The following is a 14,712-nucleotide window of genomic DNA, read 5'->3' on the forward strand; positions in this document are numbered from 1 at the left end:
AAACGCACGAGCAGCCCCCCACCCGAGCGCCGCCTGCCGCGCACGGGAAAAAATCGCGAAAAAAGTCGACGCGACGGTGGCGCTGCCCAGGCGGGGAGCCGGCGTTTCTCATTGCCGTAGTTTCTCACCCTAATAGTACTACTGACCCGTTTGCCACTGTAACTTAATGACTTGAATAAATATATTTTCACTTGTACTTTTGTGTATGGCTATCCTTTGCATGTCTATGCATGCATGTAAATTGCCTACTGCACACCTGTTGTAGCGGGTAAAAATACGAATGAAGTCGGCCCAGGCGAAAAAGTGACGAAAGAAGTTGGCCCAGGCTGTAAAATGTAGAGGGTTAAATGCGCGAGCAGCTCTCCGGACACGCGCCGCCCACCGCAGCAGCCCTCCACCCGAGCGCCGCCTGCCGCGCACGAGAAAAAATCGCGAAAAAAAGTCGGCGCGACGGTGGCGCTGCTCTGGCGGGGGAGCCGGCGATTTTCATTGCCGTAGTTTCTCACCCTAATAGTACTACTGACCCGTTTGCCACTGTAACTTGCTATGGTTCCCCTTCTAGCTTCCGCTATTCTCCTTCAGCTATTGGATGCTCGCTACTTCTTCGGTTTATCACAATTCAGATATCGGAACAGGAACCTGGCATCGCCAGATCCGACCGAATTCAACACGGAACTCAGGTCGCCGAAAAAGGTTCGGTGGAGATTTCGACTCGGAAACAATTGGTCCGGTTTCCGTGTCATGTAGTTTATGATTAAGAGATGTTCGTACTCACGCATGCGGTATAACTCCCTCACAAGAGATCTCAAGACGTCCGGCAGCGACATCCACAAAAAGACTGTCCTAAAGACAAGAGGAAAGCTATTTACCTACCTAACTAAAACGCATGCATAGCAATGTCAAGTTGTCGACGAAAGCGCTAAAAAAAAGAAAAAAAAGAGGAACAACAAGACGGTTGAGAGCATCTATTACTTTCGTACAGTAGGCTGAAAAGGTTTCAGTAAACATGCAGAAGTGTAGCCCGCAGCACAAAGTTTTTTTATGTGTGTGTGTGTAAGTTAAACAAATGCTCTCAAACCGTCTTGTTTTGTTTTGAGAACATATCTAAAAGAACAAGACGTCGTAATAAAGACATAATGGGCAGTTGTTCTTCACATAAACGTCGTGGACACAAAAGGACAGCGTAGGTCGGCACCTTAGGAGGCTAGATGACATCCTAAGATCAACCTGTTGAACGCCAGGTACAGCCTCACTTCCAAACCATGTACCGCAACGCCGAACACACTCATGTACAGCTCCACAAGGGCGATCTTAAGAACCATCTAAAATATGTAAGGTTTGTGCAACTGCATGGTTAACCTCAAAACTGATTTTAGCTGACTCACATGGCTAGGCTGTAGCACGGGGCATCATTAAACACAATCGCATAGTACGTGCACCGGGATCGGTGGTATTGCTCGCTTTGACTGTTTAGACACGTGCATGTGGGTTAGTGTAAAGCATGTGGGTCAGCATGCAATATACACCACCTAGGGTCAATAGAAGCATGTGTGAAGAGGGAAATCGAAAAGGGGCTCAGGACATCCTGACCATTCTTCTGAATCCACGCATAGGTGTAAACGTCTTCCAAGCTCTGTGTATATTCTCTTCCATGCATGAACGTTCCTGTTAATAGGGATTAACATTCAGTCCCTTTATTCATGCTACCATAAGTGAGTGAATAACTGGGTCCCAGTATGCATCAGAACCTTTACACACATCTGGATTTCTGTCAATGTGTTTTTTTTAACGGAGACTTTTGGAGGTTTCATGTTATTTTGTGTCCACGTGGACATCCCTCGTACTGAAATCACGAATAATCCAAGAATACTCTGATGTAAAACGCCAATGTCTTTATAGATAACAATGCTACTTACTTCATGTCCGGGTACTTGATCATGTTTAACAGGTACGTCAACGGTATGACTGAAAGACAAAGTGCGCTGCATGAAGATTTCCGCTGATCGTTTTTTTTTTTTTAATTCAAATGATTCGTGGCGTAACTGTAGAAAGAATAATTCTTCGTCCCGAACTGCAAGAGGTGCCCCCCCCCTCTTCATTGTTCTTGCAGACTATTTCTTTTACCTAATTCTTCAGTTAATGGCACTTACAAACATCCTTCCCCTCGAAAGAAACGTCAAACACGAAGTTGCTTTCCACAGGCGGTCTGCAAGAAGGAGCAACAAAGGGTGTGAAGCATATATCTTGCACATCTATGTTCAGTGTACGAGCTCCTTACACTCGGTACCATTTGCTGTAAGTTTTAGCGGCATATAACCTCTATACAGACGTAGAGGTTACACGCCCGATACCTCTACTTAGTGGTTAAAGGGACTATAGAATGATTTTTTTCTCGTTTTCATCAGAAAGAAAACATTTTCAAAAGCTTTTCAATAATTCAACATTTTTAACATTTTGCAATAATAAATATCGTAGAGGTCACACGACCGATACCTCTACTTAGTGGTTAAATGGACTATGAAATGATTTTTTTCTCGTTTTCATAAAAAAGGAAACATTTTCCATAATTTAACATTTTTAACATTTTTCAATAATTCAATAATAAGAAAAAAATTCAGTTTCAATAATTCATAAAAGTGGCGATAAGAATGAATTATCAATAATCACCGTCCAATATCAATCCTCACAGTTTTTTTCTAAAGGCCTGAAGAAAATAATATACGTTCGCTTGACAAAATTTCTAGACAGACATAATGTAATAGTTAATCACTTCAATATGGCTTCCGGAGAAATAAATAAACAGAAATAGCCTTACTGAAACGAAAAGAGATAATCATTAAAAATTTTGAGACAAAGAGCCTAACCCTACACTCTAATGAAAAAAGGTAGAATGTTCGACCCGTCTCGGTAGAGCTGTATTGCAACCACATTTCTACTCAAACCAATTTAACCTTTTGGGTATTACTGCAGCGTAGAAGCAAACTACAGAGTAGACACTGTCGTCCTACCAACTTGGGTAGGAAATTCTACCCTTTTTTCTCTGAGCAAACGTGAGAGAGAAGAGCAAGGGAAAGGGATGCCGCCGCTTATACCCGCGGAGCAGAAGGCGCGCGTGGACTGGTCCGAAATGGTAGAAATACTGTCGTTCTACAACCTTGGATTGGAAAATCTACCTTTTTTTCTTAGAGTGTAGGTGTCTTTGTAGATTTCCGAAAAGCATTTGACTGCATGAATCATAATGTGTTGGTCAAAAAATTAGATTGGTACAGCATTCGTAGTATTCCACTAAATCTAATAGAATCCTACCTAAGCTTGCGTGAGCAGGCAGTTGTAATAAATAACATCCCGTATAAAGTTGGAAGGGGCAAATCAGGGGTTCGACGAGGCAACATTTTAGACCCTTTACTTTTTAATATATTAATTAATGACATAGTCAACATTCTTCCAATAATTAATGGCGCTTCCAGGTTGGATATTATTATATACGCAGACGATACAACGTTACTTTTTTCCGGGCAATCAATAACAGAAATTGAAACATTAGCAAATAACGCGTTGCAGATGAAAGATGAAAGTCACTGAAAGGTTAACCAGCTGTAGCAGAATTTCAAAAAGTGATCGGATTGTAATTCATTACCGTATCAATACAACCAAAACAAAAACTATGCTTTTTCGCCCTAAGAATAAAGTTGTTAGTGAAAATGTTACGCTCTACTATGATAATAAAGAGCTCGAGACAGTATATTCCTTTAAAACTTTTGGAGTGATATTTTCAGACAATTTGTCTTGGAACATGCACGTAAAATACACTAGAAAGAAACTAGCCGGCGTAAATGGAATATTAAGCAGGTATCGTACTTTCTTACCAGAAAACGTAAAATTCCATATATATAATTCATTTTTTTTTTCGAGATATAACTATTGCTTCCTAGTTTGGGGTACAACTACTACCGAAAATGTAAATGAAATGCAAGCGGTACAAAAGAGAGCCCTGAGAGTGGTTGTTGGCATCGGGTCTTCTTTACGTAATGTAGATTTATTCAAATCATATTAGTGTCATTCCCATATCCAACTTCTATAAGTACAGATTAACACTGATGCACTCAGCATGTACACGTAATAATAACGTAAGCTTCTTAAAATTATGTAATTTAAATACACGAGTGTCTAATTATTCATTTCGTAATGAGCAGTGGTGTACACATTTGTGTAGAACGAACTACGGCAAACAATCACTACAATATACGTCCGCTTCAATTTTGAATCAATATGTTAGAATTACACCGGATCCTTTATTAATGACAAAAAAGAACCTCACTATCTTCATTCTAAACATGGACTAATCAATTTATCCTCATGGTATTTAATTTTGTTGCCTTGTTATTTTGTATTTATACGGTGTACATTGGGAGGGGAGCCTTAGTCAAGCCTCCTTGGCTTTTTGCTTCCCCTTCCAACCGAAAGGAAAATAAATATTGAATTGAATTGAATTTTTCTGAATCCAGAATCAAAATTTTACCTTCGTACTGTGAGGAGTATTCTTGGGAGCGAATTTAAACGGAGCGGCGAAGGGAGTACAGCTGGCGCCGCGCCGGGGCGAGCTGCCGCGCGGAGACACAGCGAGCAACTTGACGCGACCACGGCCGGGTCCGAGACACGTCATCATGACGTGACGTGGTCCCGCCGGAGCATGCGCCGTAGGATTCCGCGTATGCGTTCATGGGGAGCGGAAATCTCCATGACGCCAGCTTCCGCGCCATGGTCGCAGTCCATCGCAGTCTCATCCTGTGGTTCTCGCCGACATGCCGAGACGATGTTGGGTTGTTGGTTGCCCTAATCCACAGCAATATTCGCGGTGCATCCAATGTCATATGCTTCCCAGTGACGAGATGCACAATTTTTGATGGCACGAAGCAATCGGACCGCCGGAATGGAAAGACGGTTCGGTGCCATCGACTGCTCGTGTTTGTAGCGAACATTTCCATGCTTGCCATTACGAAGGGGACGTTGAATCTCTTCAACATACTGGATACCGAGCTCAGTGTCATTTGAAACAAGGTGTAGGGCCATCACAATACCTGTCCACACCGGGGAAAGAATGTCCACCTAAACGGCGCGCAAAAGTGTGAGAATTTTTCGTTATTGGAGCTAACAAGGATCTCTCAGTCCGTGTGGTCCAAATGCTATCACAGATTTCAGTATTGCGTAAATGGGTTAATTCTCATCTGCGCGGCTTGGCACCTTACGGCCGCTTACGACACACAAGAGCGAGGGAGAGAGAGAGAGAGAGAGAGAGTAAAAAAAATTAAATAGAAGTTACTGAACCTAGTCACTGAACTCAGGTGGTCCACTGATGATAAAAAAAAATAGACTTCGCTTAGCCTGATCTTAGAGACCATACTTTAACAGAAGATTTACGTAATATATTGAACATATGTATCCGTTCCTTTCTCTTCACTCATCTGCTTTCATGTTTATAGGTAACTTCCTCAGCGGATCCGAAACCCCTGAAGTGAGACAGCATAGTCACTACAACCCACTATTCAGAGGAGGCAAATGCTGTGCAGCCTCCTTCCAGATTCCTCTTTGCAGCATTGTCTTGGTTACCATTCGGCCTCTGTATATTGTTCACAAGTTTTTTTATTGGATTTCAGTTTACTTTATCATGTGCACAAATATGAGGAGGACATTGATTATGATATTGAGGAGGACATTTTCTTGTTGACACCTGTATAAGCTAGGTTGCTTTTAAGAGGTGCAGACTTTTGTTCCTTATCTTATTATTATCATTATCTTATTATATTATTACTCAGGTGGATTACATCCATTTGCATTCACCGGAACTGGAGTTGCATACTTTTTCTTCTCTGAAACCAGGGCGGCCCAAGTGTATGGCAGCTAAAGACTTTCACCGTGCTTTGCAGCAAGTGCTTTGCAGTTCACCTCTAAAATAAAGGAACCTACGTTTGATGCACCATGTCGTCAGGAGATTTTGTTCCTGCTGCAACTCTGTGCTTTGTTTTACACTACCAAAAATAACCTTACCAACCATTACTATATCAGTGGTGTACTGCCGTGTTCAACCAATTCAACTTGCTCTGGGCATCCTGTAAAGTCTGTGCAGTGACTTCAGCCCTTATTTGCTGATAACATTGGTGTCAATACAGTTGTTAGATTAGCTGTGTGGCAGTGTAAAATAGAATACATTCTGTGCTTGCATATGCATAAAAGTTATGCGTGTGTAGCATATAATGCGTGTATGTAGAAGTTTCAGTTACCAGTTCTTGTGTATATTAGTTATCGTACTATTTGTGCTCAATGCCGACACTTCAGCTGTTTGAGCCTGGTGTCCTCGTCCTTGACACGTATACATTTGGGCCCACATCCTCGGTGGAGCCTGCGCACCTGTGGACTCTCTGTCCAGGTGGCAAATTGGACGGTTCTTTTACGAAGAAGGAAGATTTCCGCCAGAAGACCAAAAAGCAGTTTATTTGAAATAAACTGCTTTTTGTATCTTTTGTCCTTGTCTGTGCTTTTGTCCTTTTTGTTTTGAAATCGTACCAATTACTTCTCGTTCTTTCTTTTTTCATTGCTTGGGCTTTTGCCCCTTTCCAGGTACCTTTACTGGTGACTTCAAACTTATGTAACACCATAGTATAAGGTGGCAATGAGGCAGGCGAGCTGGAGTTGTTAGTTTGTGTTCCTGAGTCTCGGGGTTAATTATGGATGTATTACATAGTATTGGAAACCTGGTTGGACAATAAATGTGTTACACAACAAAGAGTTATCAGAAATAAATACGATGTATAGAACACGCTGCAGTTGAGTTTCTGTACGCATCGTTGTTGTAATAACTGTTCACATTTACGACGTGCTCAACACTGAATACCTCATAAAACACAAATTCTTGAGTGAAGAATATTCTTAGCCTAACAGTCCTTTGTCCTTTGTCACAATAAGTCCTTTGACGGAAGGAAATATGGCCAGCCCGTCGCGTCTCTAGACCGAAGCAGAGAGAATCAGAAAATGTAGCAGAGAAACTCAGAACCGCTTTAAAGCGCAAAGCTGCTTTGAATAATAATAGTAATGACAATGAAGAACACGAGTTGAAACAAAGCAAAACAAAGCCTTAGACCACCCAGTCTTTTACGTGGATAATTTGTACAAACAAATTGAGCAACAGAGAGGGACAGCTTCCAAATATCACAGTCGAACTTCACAACGCACTGGCTCTGTTGTCAGATTGCCAACACGTAAATATAATTGCAACGCCATGCAACCATCAGACACTTTCCATTGGTGACGGCGATACAACCAATACAACGTTGCGGTGGATTGCTACACTCTTAAAAATGAACTTCACCGCATAGCACGCTCCTGGCCAACCATAATATCGAATGATATCGTTATCTGCCCTGATTTGTTGAAAACAGCAAGCGTACGCCTTTTTTGTGACACTTATGCTGTTCATAATTGTCACACAAAAGGCGTACGCCTCCCGTTTTCAACAATCAATGAATATAACGATATCATTCGAGATTATGGTTGGCTAGGAGCGTGTTATGCGGTGAATTTCATTTCTAAGAGTGTAGAGACCTCATAGCCACGAAGGTGGGTGCTTGCGTTCCTTGTTGTGAACGGCCGCCAAGCAGAAGACGATTACATTCGACGAAAAAGTACAGCTCACATGTCATACCTGCCAGCGCAAGTGTGCATACGATGCACACACAAAAAGCTGTTTATTATAGCGTGCTATCCGAACGCCAGCAACGAGGAGAAACGCTTCAGCCCTCAGACGCGACCAGATACCTTGTAGGTGCGACTGGCAGGCGCCACCGCGCTCACAGATGGCTATGGCGAGCATTGCTTGGCATTGCGCAACACTGGTGACGTAACGTGGGCCAGCAGCACAGCCCGCATAGTTGCTCGATCTACAGGAGAATGCGCGTGGAAGAGGAGGAGTGTGGAAACGAAACTTGAAGCGCGCGCTTCTCACAAAGTGGAGCGATTTCGCCCGGAAATTTTTTTGGCATATTGGGTTCTCTGCGGGAAAAACCGTTTCAAGATGCAATGAGTCGGAGGCATAGACATGCTTGTCAACTTTGACAGGGACATGCAAGAAAAATGCGACTTACGTGTAAATTACATTTGTCGTGTAGAACTTGTCCCTCCATTGCTTCCGGTTGGATTCGGACACGGCTTCCCTGAAGTAGTACAGGGTGAGGTTGGCCTTTGCCGGATCCACTTGGGACTTGAAAGAGAAATTAACATTGACATTAGTCAATAACGTTCACGTTACTCAGGTTTACGTTACTCTCATGGTTTGACCCAGGTGAAAGAAACTGTCAGTAGTGTTGGGAATCCCGGTCACTGTTTCAGTCGCGGGATTTCGGGATAAAATCGAGGCGCGTGTATACGAAGTCCTTGAGTAGGAACTTGTTACCTGTTTGTATTCTGGGTGTTTCTTCTCCGAGCGCTTCCTCTCCATATCAGTGAAAAGATTCGTCTGCATGATTTCCATTTTTAATGCGCGAATATTTCTATTTAAAAAACTGATGGGAGCTGTGTTATTTTCTCGTCACTTCACATCACATCGCCTTCGCATCAATCATTTCATACTGGCATCAGGGACGAAACCGAACACAAAAACCTACGACCCACGACACTAAACCAGTGAAGCATCGAAACGTGGGAAGCAACAGGAAGTGAATGCTACCATCTGCTTAATGCTGAAGAAAAGAAACTCCATATGGTTTATTCCCCCAAGTGAGTTGTTCTGAAGGAGACGTGTGCGGAGAACTTTCGTAAAGGGCTCTAGATTCTTCAGTTTTTTTAATCACCTCCTGCACTTAGCGTCCAGTCCATCTTCAACATGCAAGAGCAACACTATCTGAGTTCTGCAGGAAGTTGTTATACTTCTTATGTCTGCTCACCCTAGAAAGTAAACCGCCACTCCGATGACCAGCCTTTCATTCCTCTGTCTCTATCTCGTTTTGCCATTGATCACAAGCAGGATACTATACACCGTCGGTTCGACGCCGTCAATAACCCTCGAAAAGCAAAGCAATGCATGGAGCTCCGGCGTTCGTATCACAGGTGTAGCAAGCAACTTTGACAAAAAATTATTCATCATTGAAACCAGCGCTTACGCATACGCTTGCTCAACCTCCGTGCAAATCATGAGTGTACGGCTGAAGATAGTCTATTGATGCTGTTGAGATATTACTTTGTGCATTTTCTTCTTCGGTACAGGTTTATATGAGGAAAATAAAGTTAGGACCAGGAGGCGCGAGAAGCTCGCTGTTCGTTCACTTCCTGATTATCACGAGATTGAGCACGGAGGTGTTTCTGGTAGTTCAACAAAGGAACGATGCTGTGCTATTACCGCTAGCTTCTACACCTGATGCGTATCTGCAACAAAGGTTATGGGCCCAGGACGGAGTGGATCAGCACTAAGCATCCTTGAATGAATGTCTCTGACGGTGTTCCTAATCGTCCAAAATGGCGGAAGTCTTCGAAACGTTCGAAAGGTTAGAAGGAACCAACTACCCCATTTGGAGGTACAAGATCACGCTATACTTGAAGGTAAATGGCTTTTGGGATGTCATCGAAGATGATCCACCGAACAGGGAAGAAGAATTGGCTGCCCCGGGGAAGACACAACGAAAGGCTGGCTTCAGTGCGGGACGCTCATGCTGACGCACCATCTCATGCTGAACAAGAGGAATGTTCATCTACATCATACGCCTTCGGGGCGAAGGAGTCAAGTTGCAGGAACGCAACACGGAACGGATAGTCTGTGGACTCACACGAGAGGCTATCGCACTTTACTGAGTCAAAATTCGTGACCAAAATGAAAGGCCGGTTAAGTTGGCGGATGGCAACACGATCCAATATCAAGTGTCGGAAAGGTCACATTCGAGGTAAAAGCCGGGGGAGTAACGAATATAGTACTCACAGCAAAAGACGTCCTCTACGTCCCATTGATGGAAGAGACAACCTGCTTTCGGTATCGAAACTCACGGAAAATGAAATGCACGTAATGTTCAGCGGTTATCATTGCAAGGTCTACTATGATCGAAAACTTGTGTTTGATGCTCTCAGTGATGGAGGCATTTACAGGTCATATGCCAAAGTTACTTCGCCCATTCATCAAGCTCGTACAGCGTGGATGGATCCAACGATGTTATGGCACCGCCGCATAGGCTATCTGAATACGCAAGAGCTCCTACGAATGTCAGATAGAGGAATGGTTCGAGGAATGCAGAAGTTAAGGGGGTTGTAACTGAACAATGCCCCGAGTGCATCAATAGAAAACATTCGAGAGATCCATTCAAGCCGTTGGTTGACAAGCCAGAAAGTGAACTACTTGAGTTATTGCACGTCGACGTATGCGGACGCTTCCTAGTCCAGTCTATTGGAGGAAGTCGTTTTTCTTGTAGTAGTCAATGACTATACAACCGTCGGGTAACAGTACATTTTCTCTAGCACAAGAGCGAAGCGCTTGAAAGCCTCACAGAGTATAAAGCAGGCCGAAGTTCAGAGTGGGAGAAACGTAAGAAGGGTACGAACGGATAACGGAGGAGAGTTCACGAACCAGCACCTAAAGGATTTCTTCAACCAAAAATGGAACAGTGCATGAGATGACGGTCCCGTACTCACCAGCGCAAAATGGAACAGCGGGAAGGAAGAACGGAACGTTAGTTGAAACAGCCAGGACGCTCTTGAAGGTCTCTGATCTGCCCCTGGAATAGTGGGCGGAGGCAGTAAACACAGCAGCTTACGTACGTACAGATGCAGTAAGCATGTTCTGTCCGGAGGAGTTTCAGAGGAAATGTACAAGGGAAGGACACAGTCTGTCCGGGACTTTGGGGTTTTCAGGTGCCTGACATGAGCTTGGATCCCCGACCGCAACAGGTCCAAGTTAGGCGCCAAGAGCAAGGAAGCTACTTTCGTTAGATATTGCGAAAATGTCAAGGGATACACGCTCTACGATCCTGTTCCTAAAAGGATATGCATCAGCAGAGACGTACGATTTTTGGAGGACCAAAAGGGATCCATCTGTTGATAACACAGCCCAATAACAAAGACAACGACAACGAAATGGTTTGTCAGCGTAAATAGTATCGCGAGAAATGATCAACAGCGGCTTCAACAGACAGAAGGAAGGTAGGTATACTAAGGCGAGAATAGAGATATAGAATAGACTCACGTCACAGTCCAGCTGCGCCACGTCGTAGTCGACTATGACGTTGGGGATGGCCAGGCTGATACTGCCCGTAAGCTGTAATAGAGAAAGATAAACTATGGTAGTTACTGTGTTAATTATAATGTCCGAATTCCTAGTGGGCTGCGCAGAATGTGTAGGAAAGACTGAGGTTATGCTGGGAAGCTTGACGAATTCTGTAGTGCACTTTCCCAGAGGGGCTGCCCAGATTCGCTTGTAACTGAATTCCGCCCCATTGTTCTAACACTACAACAAAACGAGGCCCTTGAGCACGTGATAGAGAATCATAACTCTCAAGTTCAACCTTATTCACCCATTCGGAAATAACAATTCAAAACGCAATGTAGAAACACCTCACATTATCTCATTATCCAGCAACGCACTCCTCAACATATATCAACGCTCTTATTCTTTCCTAGGCACTTGTCCTATAGGCACTACTTTCCTTATCTATTGCATGCCACGATTATATATTACATCGTGATTGAACAAAACATATGTGCATGTTTCGCCTACATCCGCACTCCAACATATCGCTCCAAGGAGGTACGTTGTTCATCTCAGCCGTAAAAGCCTTCCCTGTTAAAAAGTAATCGAACTTTCTATGTGTAAAGAAATGAGCAATATGACAAAAGCACTGAGCAGTATGAGCAACGTTATGGGCACTATGAACTACATTATGAGCAGTATGAGGAAGGTTATGAGCAAAAGGATGTGCCTTCGCAAAATGAAGGGAAAGCAAGCAGGCTATATGTGCAGGGAAATGAGCAGTGCCCGAAGCGTAATGTGAAGTACGACAGTGAAATGTATTTCAATGTGCAATGATAACTGTGGTATGAGCAAAGAGTAAGCACGAAGACCCACAAATTTCTTGACTGAGGAAGCAGTGTGAAGCAGTACACATCAAAAATGACCAGCTCCCATGGCATAGTGGTTAAGATGATCGCCTTCCACGCCGAGACTGGGAGTTGACACGGGTTCGAATGCTGTCACCGGCTGTGCTGTCTGAGGTTTTCCCTGGGTTTTCCGAAGACTTTCCAGACGAATGTCGGTACAGTTCCCCCTGAAGTCGGTCCAGGACACACACTAACCCCCTGTCCCCCACCCCTTCCCTCTCTCCACGTCTGTACGCCGCTCATAGCCACAGTTGCTTCGCGGCGCTAACACGGAATAAAAAAACATCAAAAATGAAGGACGCAAGTGAATTACTTATATGTTGAAACTGCACTGCTGCCGGTCTCTCAGGTGAGAAACAAGATGACAATCTGCATGAGTCAGATATCTAATTTATTATCTGCAATGCCAATTCAACATATCCATGTGCACAGAGGCACCTGCAGGGCAAAGGCACGCCGACCTCTGATCAAGCATACTGTTCTGTCGGAGAAGAAAATCTATGCCACCAATGCAGAAACAGAAAACATCGCCTATACCGGAGCAAACTGGTAGAACATGCCCCTCACCTCACTGATATCTCCAAGCTATGTAGAAAGAGCTTGCACATATCAAAGAAGTTCTAGTGACCAAAGAGAAGACAATCAATAAATTAACAGAAGAGCTTGTAGAACTAAAGCGTCAGATGCATGTAAAGACATATGACAACCGAAACTCAACCGCCAGCTCGAAGCATGCAAGGATCAGTGTAAGAAGCTCGAACAAGAAAAGAAGCCATTCTGTGTTGGGAAGTTCCAAGCCAACAGTAGTGACTTCCAATTCTATACTGCTTTGCCAAATTACGGCACCTTTTCTGCACTTCTCAATTACCTTGACCCAGATGACAACACAGGAAACCCTGTACTCTGGAATTCGGAGAAGAGTTCATCAGATGCTGATACTAGTGAGTCCAGAGGGCATCCCCAAAACTAGGCCCTGAAAATCAGCTTTTCTTGGTGCTCGTAAAGCTGAGGTTGCCTGTCTTCCACCAACATCTTCGTCACCTGTTTGGTGTGTCCATAAGCTATTGTAGGGTTCCGCGTTTTCAATGTTTATTTTTGGGCGGATTCGGCGTATGTTTTTCGATGTTTATTGATTTTCGCAAAATCGGAGTTTTTCGATGTTTTTCCTTGCGCATACATTGTTTACCCGACGATTATCAGCGAATACCAATTACAATGCAATATCAGTGCTGTGCGCGTCTAGCGCAGCCTTAACAACAACCAATGCGAATTCCCAGTTTCCTGAGTACCAGTTCTATAAGTGCTGCAAGAAATGACCGGAAGCAGTTTGCTCACCCTGTTCGTTACGAGGATTCTTCAGATTCACGTGGCGCCGCGATTGCACGTGCTCCAATATGCGTGCCGCACCTCTTCCACAGCCCACATTATCTGTCACGCGACAATACTTGCATACGACAACATCTTCCTTGACTGAGAGTTCAAAATCTTGATTTTCGCAAACGTAGTCCGAGGCCCTCTTCCCCTTTCTTCCCATCTCGGGTGCCGCGGAACGACAGGACCCCCGTACGTGGAAAGTGCAGGTGTTGCACTGTCGTAACCTCTCCACTAAACAACTAAAGGCCGGTGACCGAGATTCTACTTGACGTCACGTCCCTAAAAGGTTCACAAGCGCGGTGGGGCAAATTTACAATGGCAGAAGAATGAGATTCCGACCAGCGCACCCGATCCCGGACAAAAGTATTGACCCTGGAACACTCAGTGTGGTCGCAGGTCATCCAACCAGAGGAAATACCAAGAAAAGAAGGGTAATAAAGGAAAGCCTGCTTGGCATGTTGGAATCTTAAGCTGGGCATGTCCAGCAATTTATCTGACATTGTTCCTGGAATGTTCCCCTGTATTCGATGTTTTTCGATTAAAACCGAATGAGGGAAAATTTACCCGGCGTATGTTTTTCGATTAATACCGAAAACGCGGAACCCTAGCTATATGTAAGGAACATTAACATCGTGGCTATATTTTATGTATCTACAGCTTGAGTAGCTGCCTCTATGGCAGTCACGTGAAACAGTTGATCGTGGCATGCCATGACATTTCATAGAGCGCAACCCAGCTACACATGTTATAACTGATGCAATGGAAGTGATGTTCGAAGCACCTAGTTTATTTGTGCTGCAGACAAGAACATACTCCAGCTGTCAATCTGCATATACATTCAAGGGACTGATAGGGATTGCACCAAGTGGTGTTGTCACGCGCATTTGTGTCGCATCAGTTCACAGGCAGCATGTCGGACAGAGTGCGTTATCAGAAATGGGTTTCTGCACATGAACACACTGAGAATGATTCCGTGATAGAGGACAAAGAGTTCAAAATTGCGGACCTACCTGGGCCGACTAGTATACACTTTAATATCCCACCTTTCCTAAGACAAGCACAGTACTCGCCTGAAGAAAATGTCGGAACTCAAGATATTGGATCCCTCAGAATTGACATGGAACGGAGAATTCAACTGCATTTGTTTCATAAAAAAGAACGGGCAAAACGATTGCCCGGTCACAGGCGCGTATGTTTACTCGCACATACACACAT

At 44.0% G+C, this 14,712-nt stretch overlaps 1 protein-coding gene across 2 annotated transcripts in view; it reads right to left on the reverse strand.

The window, feature by feature from the left end:
- Nucleotides 1–14,712, reverse strand: part of LOC135397743 (uncharacterized) — a 186,350-nt gene that overhangs the window by 35,332 nt on the left and 136,306 nt on the right. For both annotated transcript variants that reach the window (XM_064629339.1, XM_064629338.1), the window contains 5 exons: nucleotides 11,213–11,284; nucleotides 8,136–8,251; nucleotides 2,151–2,206; nucleotides 1,917–1,965; nucleotides 776–843 (listed from right to left, as the gene is read on the reverse strand). In XM_064629339.1, the coding sequence (XP_064485409.1) occupies nucleotides 776–843; nucleotides 1,917–1,965; nucleotides 2,151–2,206; nucleotides 8,136–8,251; nucleotides 11,213–11,284 (361 nt within the window). The remainder of the gene's footprint in view (nucleotides 1–775; nucleotides 844–1,916; nucleotides 1,966–2,150; nucleotides 2,207–8,135; nucleotides 8,252–11,212; nucleotides 11,285–14,712) is intronic.

This window comes from Ornithodoros turicata, chromosome 6 (assembly GCF_037126465.1).
Source record: "Ornithodoros turicata isolate Travis chromosome 6, ASM3712646v1, whole genome shotgun sequence".
Classification (NCBI taxonomy): domain Eukaryota; kingdom Metazoa; phylum Arthropoda; class Arachnida; order Ixodida; family Argasidae; genus Ornithodoros; species Ornithodoros turicata.